The sequence below is a fragment of the Delphinus delphis genome, chromosome 2 (assembly GCF_949987515.2).
Source record: "Delphinus delphis chromosome 2, mDelDel1.2, whole genome shotgun sequence".
Classification (NCBI taxonomy): domain Eukaryota; kingdom Metazoa; phylum Chordata; class Mammalia; order Artiodactyla; family Delphinidae; genus Delphinus; species Delphinus delphis.
The window spans coordinates 135,640,018-135,660,969 of record NC_082684.1 but is presented as its reverse complement, the minus strand read 5'-3'; the positions used below and the strand labels follow the sequence as shown (position 1 = coordinate 135,660,969).

General features: G+C 39.1%; 1 protein-coding gene and 1 long non-coding RNA gene across 4 annotated transcripts in view; one reads left to right on the top strand and one right to left on the bottom strand.

The window, feature by feature from the left end:
* IQCH (IQ motif containing H) overlaps positions 1–20,952 on the top strand; it is a 209,680-nt gene that overhangs the window by 116,005 nt on the left and 72,723 nt on the right. For 2 of the 3 annotated variants that reach the window (XM_060003716.1, XM_060003715.1), the window contains exons 3-4: positions 10,799–10,882; positions 14,802–14,977. In XM_060003716.1, the coding sequence (XP_059859699.1) occupies positions 10,799–10,882; positions 14,802–14,977 (260 nt within the window). Of the gene's footprint in view, positions 1–10,798; positions 10,883–14,801; positions 14,978–20,267; positions 20,541–20,952 lie in introns of all 3 variants that reach the window. The other variant, XM_060003709.1, reaches the window with a different exon arrangement.
* The window catches only part of LOC132419825 (uncharacterized), a 94,490-nt gene continuing 90,122 nt past the window's right edge, over positions 16,585–20,952 (bottom strand). Inside the window, exon 3 of the long non-coding RNA XR_009518252.1 lies at positions 16,585–16,777. This is a non-coding gene — a long non-coding RNA (uncharacterized lncRNA). The remainder of the gene's footprint in view (positions 16,778–20,952) is intronic.

Below are 20,952 nucleotides of genomic sequence, written 5' to 3'. Positions count from 1 at the left end.
AGTAAAATAACCTGGACAGAAACTAGAATTAGAAAGCATTATTTTAAATCTGATAGTAAAACTAGTTTTCTTCTAGATTACTCATACTCAGTTTAAATAAATACGTAATAAATCTGAAAGTCTTCCCTATTGCAGTAACTTCTGTTTGGTAACAACATAATAACCCATTTTAGGTAAGCAAAAAAAATTGCTAATCATGTATTTTCTAAGAGATAAGAACAAGCTCAGATATTTTTCTCAACTGAGTATTTAAAAAGCCCAATTTCACATTTTCACAAGAGAATAATACTTGGGCTTTGATCAAATTGTATTTGTTTCTAAAATTTAAGCTTTAGGTTATGAAATGACTTGTGGACATTAAATTGCATTTAACTAGCATTAAACTGTCATCTGGTACCTATTCCACAGGCATAATTCTCAAACCATACCTTTTTAAAAAAAATGATAATGGCACAGTTTTTTCTTATGTACCACTTCCCCTGGGAATACTTGAAGACGATTTCAGCTAGCCATAACATGGCTACTTTGTCACCTCCACTGGAGACTTACCTACACAATTCATGAAAATAGAAGTGGATGAAAGTGAAGCAATTTTTTTCTCTAAATACATGGCCCCCCCAAATCTATTCAATATGGTAATTTTGTTCCCAGAGTTGAGAGGGATTCACTAATCAAAATCAATTGGTAGGAATGTAAGACTCAGGGACGCATTTAACACAAGTTGCAGCCTTGTCCTCTCTTTCTATTTCCGTAGGAAATTTGTGATCAAATCTGTTGTGGAATTGGCCCCAGAAATAATGACACCATGCACTAGCCAATTGGGGCTGCATTAAGTTATTCGAACCCTAAAAATGAAAGCTTAGTAGCTGATAACTACATAATATATTACAGTTGTAGGCATTGGTTATTTGTTTATACAGTGTTGCACACACAGGAGTAACTGCATTCTCCAAACCCACAATCACAGGAAACATGGCCTTTCAGCTATGTTTTTGACCACAAAATATTTATCATGTATTTAAAAATCTATGGCTTAATGATACGAACATGAAGACAATTATACATTACAGAGTAACCACCTCTTTGAAAGGAGGAATTACAAAACATGATTGGCTGTTACATATTTTGAGAAGTATTCTCAGATGTAACAAAAAGTTTTAGCTATTTTTAACCAACAGAGGTAGGATGTTGTTGATTAATTGTCCAAAGAAACAGATTGGCCTTGTAATTTTATAAGACGATAAAAAGAAAGTCATCCTTTCCAGGTTATATAGGCTGATCTCTTAATTGTATATTGCATATTTTTATCATTTTTATTAATGAAATATAATTATAATCAAAAAACATCTACCACGGCTCATAGCAGGAATAGAATAGTAGGGTCTATTTTAAGTAAAATCTATCAGTCAAATTAAGAAAGAACTGCAATGAAGAATCCCAATTCCCCTAGAAAAATCAGAGGTCTAAATAAAACCTACAAACTAATTCTGCTTACAGTTTCTTTGCCCAAGTTACTTCCTCCACTTTTAATTTAACCCCTGTGCTTCTCTATTACAATGCATCATTTGCTACTACACTTAAACTCAGTGGCATTTTAAAATATATTGACATTAAATGAGATGTGCCAAGTATGGGGCTCTGGTCAGCCAATTAAACTCCCAGTGATGACTTTCCTCTCTCCCTTCTCATCCTCCCTTAAAATACAAATAGAGAATGTATTGAGGTGGGATTTCCTCTTTTCTCTATGTGATCTTTTATTTCATTGCCAATTGATTTAATAGCAAAAAGGAATGTATATAGTTCAGCTTCTTTTTTTTTTCCAACTGTGCATTATTTCAGCAAATTATCCTTGGGGTTAACACAGTTCGTGGTCTCCAAGATACTCCATTCCATAAAATTGTGGATCCTGTTATTACAAGGTTCATGAAAATGTTTTTCTGTTGCTCTGTATTGTCACAAAAGCCTAAAAGATAGAAAAACTAACTTTTATGCACAACTGCCATACCCCAAATACTCATGAGACAATTCCTTCGTAACCCCACTCCATTTCACCAGAGGGTAAGAACTGTGCTCGCCTCCATTTGTGAACAGGGGCAGGGTGGAGGACCAGAGCCCAGAGGGTTATATCTGGAATCACATTTTTACTGTGCCTCCAAGCACATTGACCCCTTTCTACTTTCCCATTTTGAGTTGACAACTCAAAGACGCGAAGATTCTGTTGCTTCCACCTCAAGGCTGGGAAATCAGGACTTTCAGTCAAATCTTTGCAGTCTTCAACATGTATTTTGGCAAGTAGGATGGAATCCTCAGTTCACTTATGATATTGCCACATTAGATCTTTGAAACAGGTGTATTGCCAAGATCTCCCAGACAGCAGTTCCAGAAAATCCAGGTCTTTGGGGATCAAGAACAAAGTACATTTAAAACTTCCAAATTTCTTTATAGCCCAAATTAAAATGAAACCATATTTCTATTCATCCATGTTGCATTCATCCAAGTAATCCAAATCAACACTCATTCACTGGTTGGATCAGGGTTGGCCCCAAGACCCTGTAATATTTAATTACCCAGTTGAGCTTGGTGTTGTACCATGAAATATGGAAACAGCACTGAACTGGATGTCAAATGACACCAGCTCCTGGGCTTTTGATGAAATGATTAATATTAGGATATGATCTAAAACAAGTATTGCTTATACTAAGATAAAATATAATCTTTTTCATCTCCTTCATTCTCATAAAAAATATTAAAATTTGTGTTCAGTGGTCCTCAAATTTACACTTGTAACAACAACTGAAGACCCTAAAGAGCGTTGGTTTACATAGGTTGTATCCGTCTATATTTACCACATTAGAAACTAAAACTGAGAAACTTTAAAAATATTGAATTTATTTTAAAATAACAATACTAAGCACATTACCAATGTTCATCTAAAAAACATATTTTTATTTTTTAAAAACCGTTTCTTTTCCAAAACAAAAAAAAATTGGTGAGGGGCTTCCCTGGTGGCGCAGTGGTAGAGAGTCCGCCTGCCGATGCAGGGGACACGGGTTCGTGCCCCGGTCCGGGAAGATCCCACATGCCGCGGAGTGGCTGGGCCCGTGAGCCATGGCCTCTGGGCCTGCGCATCCGGAGCCTGTGCTCCGCAATGGGAGAGGCCACAGCAGTGAGAGGCCCGCGTACCGCAAAAAAAAAAAAAAAAAAATTGGTGAGAAGATCGGCACTGGCTGACAAGTTTGCAAATCTCTTAATAGAAGTTAGTTGGATTCTCCTATCTATTTCTGCATCCAATCTGTTGCAATATGTTGTTTTGGTTGAAGCATATGAAGAAAACCTGGCCTCATACAGATAAGTATTTGGAAAAGGGAGGTATACTTTATATATTTTACAGCCTTTTCAGATAACTGCGTATATTCTTCTTTGATTTTATACCAAAACTCAACAAGGATAATTTTTAGGAGTTAGTTGCAATATGGAATCTGAAATCAATAAACTTTTTGTATTTTGTGGGAAGATAACATTGAAAAGGGAAAATGTCATCTTAGTATTATTCTGAAAAGAGTTTTGACCTTCCACGCCCCCAGTCCTTTGGAGGGTCCCTCAACCACTCTTTGAGAATCACTGGCTTTAGTTGCATGCAGTGCTGTGCCAGTCGCAGACAAAAAGTTTGAACAAGAGAAAGTCTTCACTCTTCTGAAGGAAAGGCTTTCAGAACGACACAGAATCCATTTGGACAGTTTGGTTTGAGAATGTTTTCAAAACTCAACAAAGATTTGAGTTAAGTCCTGTGTTTTCTATGTCCTCATCACAAATTTCTCTAATTTTTCTCAGAAGCCCCCAAAAAACAACTCTCAGTTTTATTTTCATCAAATTGTCACTGGATGGACTATATAAATAACCCAGATAGGCCTCTCTCTTGCTGTATCTCATTTCCTATCTCAGTATCTTGTGCTTTCACACTTGCACAAGTAATTAAAACCATAATGTCTAGATCACATTTCTCTAGATGACTGCAGTATGCTGATCCGCAATCGTTTGTGAAGTATGTTCACATGTTCCCTAAATTTTTACTATTAGAGTCCAAAGATTAGCTAATGGTTAACTTTTTATGAATTGGAACAATTCAAGATTATTTCTAAAACAATGTCACTCTTGCTCAGCTTGCATCTAGTATGCTTTCTTGAGTGGAAGAGAAAGGGATGGAGTTACAGCTACTGCTATTGTAACCCTGTGTATGCCCCTAGGAGTGTGTGATGCATTTGAACATTACCCATCACACGTATTCCAATGGGGAAAAGGTTAAGAATCACTGCTCCAGTCCATCAGACTGAGGCATGGATGACTACCATCTCAGGCCAGGGTGATCAGATGAATGACAACTATGTGGTAACTGGAAATCCAGTTACCATCTTCTCTGCCTTAGGTACCATTGTAAGGAATAGGACTTGGAGACAAAAATAAACTAGGAGTCAACCACAGAGTAACAAACAGGGTTCAAGAACACTTGATTTTACTGCAACGGCAGGGGCGTGTCACAGAAGCACCCACAGTCCCAAGGAGGCATGGTCACTGAGCGTGGCCTTGCTCATGTTCTTAGGTTTCTCCAGTTGCTGTGAAGGAAAAGCCAATCCTAGCAGGACTCATTTACTGGGTTGCAAAGAGGCAATTAGCATCATCTGACAAGCGTTTGTGTGGGAGTGGGGATAGGGATGGGAAAGGAGATGAAGGCAGAAATGAGGATGGAGAAATGGTAGCCAGTAACCATTAATGAGCATCCTTGGTTCAACAGAAGACCAAAAGTATGGTAGTTGGATAACTTCAGAGAGACAGCACCCGGGTACCCTTCTTCAGTGTGAAGCAGAGGCAATAATATTTTATTTATTTATTTTTGGCTGTGTTGGGTCTCCATTGCTGCGCACGGGCTTTCTCTAGTTGTGGCGAGCGGGGGCTACTCTTTGTTGCGGTGCATAGGCTTCTTATTACGGTGGCTTCTCTTGTTGCGGAACACGGGCTCTAGGCGCACAGGCTTCAGTAGTTGTGGCACGTGGGCTCAGTAGCTGTGGCTTGCAGGCTCTAGAGCGCAGGCTCAGTAGCTCTGGCGCACAGGCTTAGTTCCTCCGTGGCATGTGGGATCTTCCCTGACCAGGGCTGGAACCCGTGTCCCCTGCATAGGCAGGCAGATTCTTAACCACTGTGCCACCATGGAAGTCCCAGGCAATAATATTTTGAGGAAAGATGGAACACTCTATCAAACTATGAATATTTTGCAGGTGATGAAGGTGGCATAAGGAAAGAAGCTGCGTTCCTCTCTATACTGATAAGAGAAAGTGCCCCTTTATGCCAGTGCTGTTTTATTCTATGCTGATGAGGACCTAGAAAAAGCTACAAATCCCACTTACCATTCTTTGAATTCCTCAGAAGTTCTCCAGATCAGAGAACCCAGTTTCATGAGTGTTGTAAGGAGAGGAGGGAACGATGAAAACCCAAGAGAGAAAGGGCTAAGAATTTAAAAGACAGATTCTTTGCGTAAGCTCTTCAGGCACGTTTCATCGACTCATTTGACTGGCGATATCACAGCGTTTCTGCTCCAGTGGAGCTTACAGTCTGGCTACAGGAGCCAGAGTGATGCAGTGGGGAGGAGAAATGTACAACAAACAAGTAAACAAGCCAGCAAAGAAACCTGTAATGACAAAATGAGAAAAGTGTGGTGAAGAGAGGGTGCCAGAGAAAGACAGTGAGGGGAGACTGAGAACCTTCTTAGAAAAGGGTGGTCAGGCACACCTGACGGTGATTAGGGCCAATCAGCTCCATAAGCTAGAAGAACAGTACTTTGATAGCTCAAATAATTTGCGCACATAATAATAATAATTTCTCTACATTTCAGTGAGGTTCCTTTTGAGAATTTAAGTCACGCTCAGCTGAGGTTAGGAAAGAAATAGTAAAACAACAATATTTACTGAGTGCTTATTCTGAACTCTGATTATGGATCTCAGTCCCCCATCCCCCATCTTTCAATTACAGGTGAAAGAGGAGTAGAATGTCTGGGGGGTGGTACTTATTGGGAGTAAGGGAAGGTAGACAGTCATAATAGTTTTCTATTGCCCTCTGACCAGATACCACAAGCTTAGTGGCTTAAAGCAATACACATTGTTACCTTATAGCAATAATTTTGTAGTTCAGAAGTAGGAAAGGGGCTAAAATCAAGGTGTGGGCAGGGCTGCACTCCTTCCTGGAGGCTCTAGGGGAGAATCTGTTTTCTCACTCTTTCCAGCTTCTAGAAGCCACCCACAAAGGAATGAACAGGGAAAGCCCGGGGCCCCCTTCCTCCATCTTTAAAGGCAGCAATGTGGCATCTCTGTGCCTGTCTTCTGTAGTCCCTTCTGTAGTCTGCCTCCCTCCCCGACTTTTAAGGACTTTTATGATGACACTGGGTCCAGCCCAATAATCCATGAGAACCTCCTTATTTTAAGGTCAGCTGATTAGCAACCTTAATTCCATCTGTAATTTTATTTCCCCTTTGCCATGTAACTTAGCATAGTCACAGTGTCTGGGGATTAGAAAGTGGACATCTTTGGATGGCCACTATTCTGTCTGACACAACAATTGGAAATGAAAGTGGGAAAAGAAATCAACTATACTCCAATAAAAATTAATTTAAAACAATAAAAGTGGGAAAAGAGGCAAAGGCCCTCTGTCCCTTCTGGAGTTCTCTGCTCACTCTCGGAGAGTCATCTTCTCTCTTGCTTGACGTAACCATATTTGTCACAAGAGCTAAAGACATAGTAGTTGAACTACATAATAATTTGTAGGTTTATGTTATCTCGGACAAGAAACAAGGCACTTGTCCTGAATTTCCTTATCTATAACGGGACAAGGTTGAAGTAGATGGTTTCTCAAATCTCCTCTGGTGTTTCTAGTCTCACCTTTGATATATCCATGTCTTTGTAGATTATATTCCAAAGTGTATTATATTCCACCAGGCATGTGTGCTGAACTCCCCAAGGCCACAACATCCTTCTTGACAGTTTCCTGGTTAAGTCACTGTTGTATTTAATATATGCTGCCGGCATCGATGAGGTCTTCCACCCAGGAATCAACACGTGTATTTTGTGGATGTACAAAACATAAGAATAAATCTGACTTTTAAAAAAATTGACTCCTAACTTCTGCTCTGCTGATAGCAATGTGCCTTGCATTGTATCTTGCTCATGTGGAATGATCTGTTGCTTGTGACAGAATTTGCTGTTGCTGTTACAAGCTTTGGAAGTACACATAGCTTGTGACATTAAAATATCTTCTGTTTACACAGCACTTTACGGTTGACAAAATGTTTTTCTATTTTTTGCTTCATATGATCCTCTTTAACAATGTCCTGAGATTAACATACAGTTCTTTAAAATGGGTGTACTTGTAGGGTTAACTGAGTAACCAGTTTTATCATAATCCTGCATAATCATAATTGGGTCTTCGATGCTGTGCGCGGGCTTTCTCCAGTTGCAGTGAGTGAGGGCTCCTCTTCATTGCGGTGTGCAGGCTTCTCATTTCGGTGGCTTCTCTTGTTGTGGAGCACGGGCTCTAGGCTCGCAGACTTCAGTAGCTGTGGCACGCGGGTGCAGTAGTTGTGGCTCATGGGCTCTAGACCGCAGACTCAGTAGTTGTGGCTCACGGACTTAGTTGCTCCGCAGCATGTGGGATCTTCCCAGACCAGGGCTCAAACCCGTGTCCCCTGCATTGGCAGGTGGATTTATATGCATCCTTGATCAGGGTAATAGAGGTACTAAGTAATTTGTTGGAAAACTGACCTCGAGTAATTGAAACACGGATTTACTCACATGCTGCATATGTGGCAACAGAGTGATGAGACATCCTTTATATTTTAAATTGGACATCATTTTAATGAGCTATCTCACACTGCCTTTTATCTTTACTTCTGAAAGGAAATGTGTTCATAGAATACGTTCATATAATGATTAATGCACTTTTCTTAATCATACTTTATTCTCTAGGCATTTTCCTGCCTTCTTATAGTCTTGATATATGTTATTCACAATACATCTTCCTAAACACTTATCTGAGTATAGATAGAATTATACCTAGGCAAAATCCCAAGAGTTACAATATTGCAACCACACATCAAGATGGCATTGTTTGTAGCTGTCTATATTAACTTCCATATGTGGATGAGTTCCCAAAATTATTTTAGAAATTAATAATTTTTCAAAAATAATTCAAACAGCCCACGTATCCTTCTGCCTTTTTAGTTCTTAAGTTCATCTGCATAAAGCAAGAGGGAGACTTTTAGATGAATTGTAAACTCTTTTAATTTCCAGACATTGTCTAGTGTTTAAATACTAACATCAAAGCAAAGAGCCAATTATCAGAGTTCATTTGATCTGAAGCCCTGTTGCCTGAATTGCTATAGTTTTCCTTATGCTGAAAAGGAAATCTGTGTCACATCTCAAAGATGTAGTTGTTAAAATCACTTTATCTATAGCAGTTTAACTTGAAACATGTGTTTGGGCTCACTAACCACAAGGAGGCATTGAAGCATCTATTCAAAATGTGAAAAGCAATTTTATTTTTTTAAAAGTTACACCTACAGTTGCTGAGTTTCAGATAAGCAATTATACTGCTTGTGAGTATGCATGCCTTTTAAGTTCATGTTTTGGTCCACGTTCATTTTTTATTTTAACCCCTGCAATAGCAGAAAGTGTTGCTGCTGCTGTTGCCATTGTGGAAGATTTGGGGACCGTAGTAAATCCATGTGTGTTTTCCTTCTGCTGTTCCAACTGACATGAAGGAAAATGGTGGGGCTTTCATCAGTACTGACAAAGTAACTGCATTAACCTTTATTGTCCTTTAACGTTACAAGATCTTTTGACTGTGTGAACAGAAGCATATTTTAGTATTTAGAATTACTTAAATACATATTCGCAACAGCAAGAGTTTTAGCTGAAATCTGTGTGTCAGTTGAGAGTGATTCCAGGACACATCTTCAAAATGCCACATAAGAAGCATAGGACAACCCTCAGAATGGGAGAAAATATTCGCAAACGAAGCAACTGACAAAGGATTAATCTCCAAAATATACAAGCAGCTCATGTAGCTCAATCAAAAAAACAAACAACCCAATCCAAAAATGGGCAGAAGACCTAAATAGACATTTCTCCAAAGAAGATATACAGATTGCCAGCAAACACATGAAAGGATACGCAACATCACTAATCATTAGAGAAATGCAAATCAAAACTACAATGAGGTATCACCTCACACCGTCAGAATGGCCATCATCAAAAAATCTACAGGACTTCCCTGGTGGCACAGTGGTTAAGAATCTGCCTGCCAATGCAGGGGACACAGGTTTGAGCCCTGGTCCAGGAAGATCCCACATGCCACGGAGCAACTAAGCCCGTGCACCACAACTACTGACCCTGAGCGCCACAGCTACTGAAGCCCATGTGCCTAGAGCCCATGCTCCACAACAAGAGAAGCCACCGCAATGAGAAGCCCACACACTGCAACAAAGAGCAGCCCCCACTCACCGCAACTAGAGAGAGTCCATGTGCAGCAACGAAGACCCAACGCAGCCAAAAAATTTTTTTTAAAAATCTACAAACAATAAATGCTGGAGAAGGTGTGGATAAAAGGGAACCCTCCTGCACATTCTTGGTGGGAATGTAAATTGATACAGCCACTATGGAGAACAGTATGGAGGTTCCTTAAAAAACTAAAATTAGAACTCCCATATGACCCAGCAATCCCACCACAGGGCATAAAACCATAATTCAAAAGGAGTCATGTACGACAGTGTTCATTGCAGCACTATTTACAATAGCCAGGATGTGGAAGCAACCTAAGCGTCCATTGACAGATGAATGGATAAAGAAGATGTGGCACATATATACAATGGAATATTACTCAGCCATAAAAAGAAACAAAATTGAGTTATTTGTAGTGAGGTGGATGAACCTAGAGTCTGTCATACAGAGTGAACTAAGTCAGAAAGAGAAAAACAAATACTGTATGCTAACACATATATATGGAATCTAAAAAAAAAAAAAAAAGGTTCTGAAGGACCTAGGGGCAGGACAGGAATAAAGACACAGACGTAGAGAATGGACTTGAGGACACGGGGAGGGGGAAGGGTAAGCTGGGACGAAGTGAGAGAGTGGCATGGACATATACACACTACCAAATGCAAAATAGATAGCTAGTGGGAAGCAGCCGCATAGCACAGGGAGATCAGCTCTGCTTTGTGACCACCTAGAGGGGTGGGATAGAGAGGGTGGGAGGGAGACGCAAGAGGGAGGGGATATGGGGATATACGTATACGTACAGCTGATTCACTTTGTTATACAGCAGCAACTAACACCACAATGTAAAGCAATTATACTCCAATAAAGATGTTAAAAAATAAAAAAAAAAGGCAAAAAAACAAAAAGCCAATATAGTTTTTAAACCTGAGCATAACTTTCTTACATGCTCTTTTGAACATTCATGTTAAAATTTCCGAAACTTTTCCCGTGTTTCTATAATCCTGATTCCCAGAAGCTTTGCTGATATTGAAAAATATGAACCTCTCTGTTGCAGAATATGCTGCTCAGCACATCTTCCAGAATTAATGCTTAATCCCCTGAGAAGCAAGGACCTCATTCTTAGGAGTTGGATTGTTTCTGCGAGATGCTTCAGAGACAATTCTTTCCTGGAAATGTGGACCATGACACTGTGAAATCCTACTGTGCCATTTTGCCATGTTGACTTGCTCATTCTGGGTTTTGACGTCTGGTTTACCTTTTAGGATATTCCCAGCCTGTGCGACAAAATATTGACGACTTCGACACGCAGCAGAACATGCAGCTGGGGAGGCTGTGTGACATCTTAGGTACAGTAAATACCTTTACACAAATGGCTCTTTGGAATGTTTATCAGTGGATGTTGATTAAACGTTCATTTTTTGCTTTTTTTTCTGTACAAGGAAAAGGCTTGGACTTCTACTCTTCTTGCAGGGCAATTGAATGTTTTGTTCCAAAGAACAGATTTATAGGGAAGTCAGTTGAATAAACAAATGACATTTTTACCAATTTACTTGGGTAGTTTTCTAATTCTCTTTGCTGCAGGCTTGAATAAGGATGTATCTCCTATAGCCCCAACTCTTCTTCATTTACTGAATCTGGCAGTGAATGAAGTCAACATTATATATTTGTGTCAATATTGTCTATTATATTATCTGAGGAATGGGTGGAAGGTAACAGAAATGAAAAGCATTATGTTTTCATTATAAGAATAAGAGGGAAATGAAGATAGATTTTTAAAAGAAGGTTTTATTTAAATATATATAATCTAGTTATGAGAAAATAGGAAGTACCTAGTGGAAGGAATTATTAGAAATACAGACCTTGAGCGATAGACACATCTTTGTAAAAGTCAAGTTCTAATATTGGTTTGGTCAGTTCTAAATCAGACACCAACCAGGGGCCAGGAAGGAAGGATACAAGAACTCTAGGCTTTGGTTGACACTGTTTGAGGTGAGGTTTAAAGAATAAATGTTTCAAAGCCTAAGTAATAATATTGAATCAGTGTGGGAAGTCCTGGCCAGAAATTCAGGGTTAAACGAAAACTAGAATTTTTTAGTTACCAAATAAGAACTTCTTTGTTTTGTTAAAATATAATTGCTTTGGCCCTTATTTAAGCAAAACAAGGAAGAATTTGAAATTATCAATGACCAATTTAGCTGGCTCCCTGGAATGACATACTTTACGTGATTCATATATATTTCAGCATCATTATTATTTTATAAATGCCATTTGGTAACAAAAATACATCAGTACTAGAAATTTACAGTGTCCTAAAATAATAATAGGGTAATTGCCTTAATCTATTATCTAGGCACTAATGTTGTTTTTCAACCTTACCAAAAAAAAATTTAATGACTTAAGATTGATTTGTTAGTGCTGAGCTATTTCAACTAAAAACCTGACTGGGTGGAAACCAATGAAGTGCAGCAGAGGGCAGACTTTGCTCTAATTTATTTGAGTAATTTTTTTCTTTAGCTTTTTATATACCTTTCTGTATATAGTCCAAACCATCACCAAAGAATTTCCTTACACAGGATTCTTATTAATAATGAGAAGACTTAAGAGTATTAGGCTTCTGTTTTAAATAATTCAATAATTCAGTCTATGTCTATCTGCAATGGAAAATTTTGCTAAGATGAACATTTCTGAGAGATTATTAACCAAATGCCTTTTCTTGGTACACTATCTTCATGATAACAATGCAATCCTAAAACCTCTTCAAGAGAAGTAATAAAAGTGTAGAAGTAAGTGAGAAAATAGAAAAAGTACTTGCTTGTGAAGTAAAAATATGAAGAAACTAGGAAAATTAGTGATAATTTTATGGAAGAATAAATGATTATCTTTCTTTAACTTGCATTAATTCCTAGTAAAGGGTGTTGATTTTTCTGCTTATTCAGGGGAAACAAAGGTAATCTGATCACATTAAGACTTGTTGTTTGGATACTGGCTGTGAAGTCAGGGTATCAGGTGGAGAGACCTCAACAGCTTGTATCTTCAATTCCTAGATGAGTTAAGCAAGAGGGTGACTGATACTGACTACTGACTAACAGTCAAAACAATCTTCATCTTCTTTTTAATTCCTTTCCAAAATCACCTGTCAATTAATTTTGAACATTTGTTGATTCACAATCAAACCACCCTAATACTGGATATTACTGTTAGTGATTATAGTATTCCTTTGCCAGAAATGAACGGGAAAGGTAAAATTAGTAACATGATTTGTTATCATTTACAACCCAGAAATTTCTTCCCAAGAAAAATTTAGTTTTCTTCTGCTATGGAGACTTTATTAAGTTATTTTTGTTGTTTGCTTTTTGTGTCCTTTTTTTATACTTAAAAAAAAATACTAGTTTGGTTTTAAAGACCACTAGTTTAGTAAGACACTAGTCTCTTCTTGAAAACACGAGATTTCGGATAACGAATTTGATCATTCAGCAGTTGGATACGAGTTATTTAACTACTGTCTCCTCAGTTAATTTATTTTGAGGTTCACGTGACAATGTGGTTTCAACATTAAATAGGAGCCACTTAAATATTTACATTTACGGAGCACCTACTCTGGGCCCAGCTCTGGGCCAGTTCAGAAGACACTGCTTCTAGCCACAAGATGCTCTTCTCCAGAACAGATTTCTCCTGCATGCCATGGGTCTCACTAATTGTGTAAGACTTTCCAGTTCCCAAATCTCTCCATTCTCCCAGATCCCTTTGGTCAACTCACAAGTATTTATTGAGTGGCTCCTGCATGCTCGACATTGTACCAGGGCATGGGGGATTATATGGAAAGTATACACCTTGCCTTTATAGAGTTTAGACGGACAAGATTGAAAGATTTGGAACAGCAGGGGACACTACTTCACCGTGTTTAATCTTGAGGCACTAGTTAAAAGGAGCACAAGTGTGGAAGGCGGGGTGTGGAACCACTGTTAGCTGGCCTAGTCAGGGTGGGCTGTGGAGCAGATTGGTGCATCTGTACTGTCTGCTGAGCACCTACTATGTGCCAGATACTGCACCAGGTGCTTTATATATATTCTTTCATTTCATACTCTCCAAAACTGTGTGCCCCAGGAGACTTTATTCCCCATTTTACAGATGAAGAAAGCAATGCTTAGAAAGGTTAAATAATATGCCCAGGCTCCTAGAAAGCTGAGCAAGCATTTAATCAGTCTATGCTCTGTATACTCTGCTAAACTGAACAGAGGAGTCTTAAAATCTCTTCTCAGCCCTACTTGACCAAGGAAACATTTTACAGTGCTCCCTCCTCCAACCTTCCCTGGGCACCTGGTCTGCATGTGTCTTGTGTCCACCACCCTCCACCATGTTTTACAGCTGTTTATACATGTGAAATGGTTGCTCCTCACAGGCAGCATCTCAGTTGCTTTGACTCTGGTATCTCCTTCCATGTCTAGCCAAGTGCTTTGCCCCTACTGATCAGTCAGTTATTTTACAAAAATGAATGGGTGACTCCACCGGCTGATGATTTCCTGTACATACTCCCTAAAATATTCTGCAGCCTGGAGTGGGGGTAATCTCTTCTCACTATTCCATTCGAATGGGATATTTAATTAGGATTTCTTTCTATGCACATAATAAGAAGCACATCTTGAGAAGGAGAACAGTTAAATTAAGATAGCGTTTCCTTTAAACCAAGAATCACTAGATGTCCTATTTAAGTAATATACTCCTCTTCGGGAATGGAGAAAGGAAAAGGTTACTTTCCTGAAATAATCATTGCTATGGTCATAATCAGACCATTTATTTGGACAGAACATTCCCTGAATTGGCCTTGCCAAATCCAGGCAGCATAAGAAATTGCAATTTCATCAGCTTTCGAAAGTTAACAGTTCTGTTTTATAATTTACTAAAGTTAATGGAATAAATTTTTAAATCACTATGCAAATCCCATTGATATTAATAGGAGTTCTGGAGCTAAATCCCTACGTATTATTTGAAAGTACACTTCCATGGTACCTCACAGCCCTCCTTCTGAAGGAATCATTGTGTCTATTTTTTTGGTGGTGGTGTTATTTATCTTTTCTTTAGAGAAATGCTAAAGGACAAAAAAGCCACTTAAATTGCTAAGATCTGTATAAAACCAATCTAAATTAACTTGAATGTGGCTTTTGGATATGCTCTTTATTTTAAACTGTGCAACATCAATCTGATACCAGAGTTCGTAATGTCTTTTACCTTTATACCAGTAATTAACATTGTGCCTGTTATTTTTAGATGCCAACGTAAGCGTCATCTACATCTGCTCCCATCGAATGAATGACGAGTTGCTGCTGTATTACAATAAAATCCTGAGTCTACAGGCAGCTGTCAAATCAGGGAATCTTAAGGACAGAAGTGACCTGCGGGACAGGTTCAAAATTATCACCCCTGAAGCTATAAGCATCTTCACTGTGAGTTTGTCTTCTAATTACTACGGCTTCCGGGATGCAGTAAAATTAAATTGGAAATTTTACAACTTGCAACGTCCTGGTGCACGTCAGTGAAATATTATTGCAGGTTTAACAGCTTTACTGATTAGACTACAGGTCGGACGATAGGAAATAAATATCCCAGTTTAACTTGCAGACTTAGCTGAGCTACTGCTGCCCAGTTTCTCTGTAGCTGAAGCCTAATTGTAGTTATTGGGTTGTACCATTAACTAGGTGAATTTATAACATCTATGGTTGCTTTTTCTTAATTTTGTGTGGAGAACACCGAGGCGCAGAAAGGCTGGGGCTGCCTGTGGTCACAAAGCTAGTTAAGGACAGAATCTAGACCAGGGCCCCTGTTTTCTGATTTCCACACTGGTATTCCTTGTTATTCCATGGGGTTTTTGTCCCTCAGGGGAATTTGGTCTTATTTACCATATCACATGGTTCATAATGAACAAGGTTCAGATTTTTTTTTAACTTTTTTAGAACTGATTCTTAATGAATGGAACGAATTCTGAGTTGAATCTCATCCCTAGAGAAGAACTTCTGGGAGATTCATAGAAGCATGGGGCACGTTCTAGAATAAGGTAGTGCAAGAGATGGCTTGAAATGAATTTCTCTATATTTTAACAAGAATTTAAGCTTTCCATGGTAAACAATCAACATTTTAATACCTAATGGAGGACTTCCCTGGTGGCGCAGTGGTTAAGAATCCACCTGCCAATGCAGAGGGCACAGGTTCAATCCCTGGTCTGGGAAGATTCCACATGCCTCAGAGCAAGTAAGCTTGTGCACCACAACTACTGAGCCTGCACTCTAGAGCCCGCAAGTCACAACTACTGAGCCCGTGTGCCACAACTACTGAAGCCCATGTGCCTAGAGCCCGTGCTCCACAACAAGAGAAGCCATCACAATGAGAAGCCCACGCACCACAATGAAGAGTATCCCCCACTAGACGCAACTAGAGAAGGACCGCGCGCAGCAACGAAGACCCAACACAGCCATAAATTAATTAATTAAATCTTAAAAAAAAAAATAAGAAAGCAGACAAATCATCACCACTTACTTATAATCTTAGAAACTCCCCAATATCCTCCACCAGTGCAAGGATTGCTTTGGTGCTTCCCAGCTATTCCCTGGCTTCAATGTCAGAGTTACTGTGGATATTGGGAAGCAAGGAACTATCATTAGCGTGTGGTAAATTTCCTGATATTCTCCAGCCAGAAACTGGAGCTAATGCCTGGTAGCTGCTAATAAACAGTTTCTGCATATCTGAAATGCCAATATACATTGAAGAGGCATGGAATGGGGAAGGGGCACTAGATTTGGGAAAAGGAAAGTGAGTAAACAGCTAACATTTATCAAATGCTTAGCATACATTTTCTCATTTGATACTTAGAACACAGCAGCAAGACAGAAATGATCAATTTCCTTCTTTGGCTAAGGAAACCAACACTCATCTTCTAATCCCAAGTTACTAGTGGGGACAGAGTATGAAGCCAAATCTGTCTGACCCCAGAACCCTATCCTGATCTGGAATGACAGCCTTGCTCCTGGATGACCTTGTGGCCTTGGGCAAGCCCCTTTACCTCTCTGGTCCTCCGTTATTCATCTGTAAAATGAGGTGATGGATTAGATCATTTCAAAGTCCCTTCCAGCTCTGCAGTCCTATTACCTGAGAAGTGAATCCTCACTGTCCACTCTTCACCTTCTAAGAGGAGATAGGCAGTTGGTACTAACAGATGTGCAGGGTTACATTCATAGTGTAGGTTTGCATCTCTGCGAATAGAAACAATTAGGAAATATTTTTAAGTACTTAATACTTCTCATAGTTTAAGTTTAAATTATTTGAGTAATTAATCACTCATAGGCAATCACCTCTCTAAAATACAAAAAGTAAACTCTTACTTTCAAATCATTTCCTGCTCGTGTTTAGTTATGGCTTTATTTCTTTTTAATGGGTTTGAGAGATTGCATCAGTGCTGACTTTCTTTCAAATGCATGGCCTTGAGGAGATTTTTTAAAGTGTGCCAAAAATCTGTTTTTACATCTCTCCAAGTTACTCTACAATGTTTGAATTTGTAATGGTGAAAATGCTGTTATAAAGTCATCGTGTATGTCTATTTTTGAATATTTTAATGTTTATGAAGACATCCTAAGCAACTACCTTTTGTCTCAGGTGAAAAAAAAATTAGTGGTGATAGATTAAATGTAGCTATAATGTTATGGAATTAGGAACATTTTAGATTTTTGTCATCTGTGTTAATCCACAGCCTGGATCTGATGATACTGATTTTCTCTAAATGGTCACACAAGACCTGCAGTCAGTAATGTGTCCTCTGCCGTCACTTACATTCAAATCTTTATTAAACACACGTTGAACACAATACTGTGGTACCATCTTGCCTGAAGAATAAGGCATGCCCAGAGATGACATAATAGAGTTGCGTAGAATACTTGCCAAGAGAGATAAACAACCCTAGAGCAGACAGAAATCCATTCCGGCCAGAAATGTGCAACTTTAACGTTAGGTTCTATTGCTGCATCTACCAGCCCGTCATCACACTTCATAAAACTACCAGACCTCACTACTCAATCTGTAAAATGGGAGAAATCATGGCATCTATGGCATGAGAACTGTGCTAATGCTGAACTTGAATTCTGCCTCTGCTATTTACCAGCTGTGTGACTATGGGCAAATCACCTGAGCCTCAGTTTCCTCGTCTCCAAAACAGGGACTGTTAATTGGTACAGTGTTGTATGGATCAAAGGAAAGAGTACTTAACATGAGAGGATTGCCCCCTTTGAAACATTCTTCTAGGTACCCTGAAAAGCCTACCACATACTTTGTGACTCAAGTCACCAGTTCTACAAGACACATCATTTTTTCACATTTTCTCATTGGAATAATTTGTAGGGAAAGGAAAGGAGTGAACTAAACAAGGGGGATAAACAGTGATCAATTAGATGGGAAACACAAACTCACGAGTTGCTGTCACCAGCCATTGTCTAATGGAACACTGGATTTCCTAGAGCTGCATTTTCAGAAGCAGGTTTTTGAAAATGGATTTAAATTAAGCAAAGGCATACTGCATACACCTAAAGAGCTTAGAATATAACACTTGCTCTGAAGGAAGGGTTCAACAGGGTAAATCATAAAATCCTCTTCTCAGAGGAGGTTTTTATTTTGTCTTTTGGCGGGGGGGAGGCGGAATATACATAACGTAAAATTTACCATTTAAATCACGTTAAGTGTACAGTTCAATGAAATTAAGTACATTCACATTGTTGTGCAATCATCATATCATCCATTTTCAAAACCTTTTCGACATCCCAAAAGCAGAAACTCTGTCCTCATTAAACAGTATGTCCAGAAGAGCTTTGGTTTTAAAGGGAACGTTGTATCACAGCTGGAAGGACCCTAGAGATTTCCAGTTCAACCCCTCATTTGAATGCGGGGAACCAAGGCTCAGAAAGATAGTTTTCTAAATCAACTTGCAAGTTACAAATTCAGACAGGACTAAAATCCAGGGGCTCTCCTCAGTTGCTTTCTCTTATACTCAGCAGTCATACCCTCCAACAGTTTGCAAACTGGTGCAGCAGATACTCCTCAAAATAGTGGCTCGGAATTTCTCCACACTTCAATGCCATATTGAGTAGATAATTTTGACTAAAACCAGGAGAGAAGGTGCTAGTGTACAAAATCCCTTGAACTCCATTAAGACTCTCACGTCTTGCCTTATATTATTTGCATGACATTTTAATGACTTTATTTTTAAAAAGTTTTCTCCATAATAATATTGATAATTACTACCATTGATCGAATATCAACTGAATGCCATGCATTATAATAGGTGTTAAACATTTATGATCTTATTTTATCCTTAGAGGAACCCATCAAATGGGTATTTTTATTCCCTTTTAGAAGATGGAGAAACTTAGTCTCAAGGAGTCTAAGTCATTTGCCCAAGTTCGGGTTGTTTATAACGGATAGAGCTGGATTCAAAGACAGAACCATTTGACTCCGAGGCCCCATCACTTTCTCGTGTGCCATGATGCTCTCTTCTCTAGAGGAAATGAGCACAATCTTGGGTTCCCATATTCCAGCCTAGGCTATGGCCATCCTCACCTGCTAAAATCCTACCCATCCTTCAAAACTTACCTCAACCCCGACCTCTTTCATAACAATAATACAAGCTCACATTCATTAACTGCTTATATCCAAGGCGCTATTATAAGTGCTTTACATGTATTATCTCATTTAATACTCATAGCATCCTTATGAGATGGGTACTACTATTATACGCATCTTACAGATGAGGAAACTGAGGCCCAAGAAGAATGAGTAATTTGCCTTTTCAGCTTTCCCCACTAGCATGTGGCCTCTGCCTCCCTCCTCCCTGCCTCCAAGACCCTCTGTAGCTCTTTATGGCCCTTCTCTGCCTGGTATTAGTTATGCATTAATGGTACTCATCTGTGTCCCCACTCCTTGAGAGCAGAGATATGCTTGTATTAGTTTTGGTGTGTGTTGACCATCTGGCTCCATCCTCTGCCCCTTATTAGACATGCTGGATTTATTTATTTAATTGAATGAGACAGTCACATGTGTTGCTGAGCTGGGTCTAAGTAGTCAAAAATAAAAAGAGTTTTCCATTGGAAAAGAAATTTGAGTCTCACTGAAATTCTCAAATATTTTCCATTCGTGAATCCTTTCTGGAGTGTTGGCTAAGAACCATGATAATCATCATAACAATACATAGTCTCTGAAACGGAATTTTTGGTAGAACTTTGGGAAGAGAGTATCAAGTCAAGTGCCTATTTCCTACTGAATCATTTAAAGGGTTGCCAGAATAGGAGTCCTGAACAGTGAAGAATACTATGGGGTTTTTTCCTTCATTTTTTTGTATCGATTTTCCAGACGCTTTAGTGTTAAACCATGCCAGAAGTGTTGCAGAGATGAATCACTATTATCCAAAGGCCACCAGCCTCTTTTCCTTCTGACAGAAGGATAATTCCACGTGGATCAAATAAATACAGATGTGTAGTAATTAGTTCTATTCCCAGTGAGCCTATTTCCAACACACTAAAGATGTGAGTGATTATGGAACCTCATCCCAACAGCTTTTATCAATTTAAACTGCTAAACAACGGGATAGTTCATAACCCAGCCTGTTATTAATAATGCATTTATTGTGCGTAACATTATAAATTAGGTGTGTGGACCAGAAAAAGAACACCTTTTAACAAGAATAATATGATCTCCCCCCAGAAGCAGCATATGTGCCTGGCCACTCACCTGATGTACAGTCCCAAGGCAATCAAAAGAATAAAAAATCTCATCCAAGGAACAGAAGCCTACATTGTCAGCGGGCTCCTCCACAGAGATGATTTAGCTGTGGCGGATATGTTAGATGTACCCATCCTGGGCCCAGAGCCTGAACTAGCTCATGTCTATAGTACCAAGTCCGGAAGTAAACGGGTCTTTGAAAGCGCCAATGTGCCAGTCCCTCCTGGAATATATGACGTCTATAGTCACCAGCAGGTATGCAGGGTGGACAGGCAAGGCTCTGTTTAAATATTTCACATTCTCTTGACCTTACGGGAACTTTAGGTCTTCTGGTGTCAGCCCTACCCAATGAAGAATATTGTGAAATACTTGAGTTGAGTTGATGGGATCTACTTTAGGCCTTCATGTTTCAAAGCGTCTTCCTAGGGGCCTTACAGAAATTGTTGTAATTCCCAAAGTATTTCTTCATTTGGATTAAGGAACTGAAGGCCCTATTCATATACTAATCTGCTATCAATATTTATTGACTTAACATGGATTAATTCATCAACATATTAGTTAGCAGGACCCTAAGAAATGTGAGAGTCAATTTTGGCTAAAAGGAGCAGGTTTGGAAAGCTCCAGGGAGTGAGCCCTTTCTGCTGAGTCATGTTGCAAAGGGCATGTG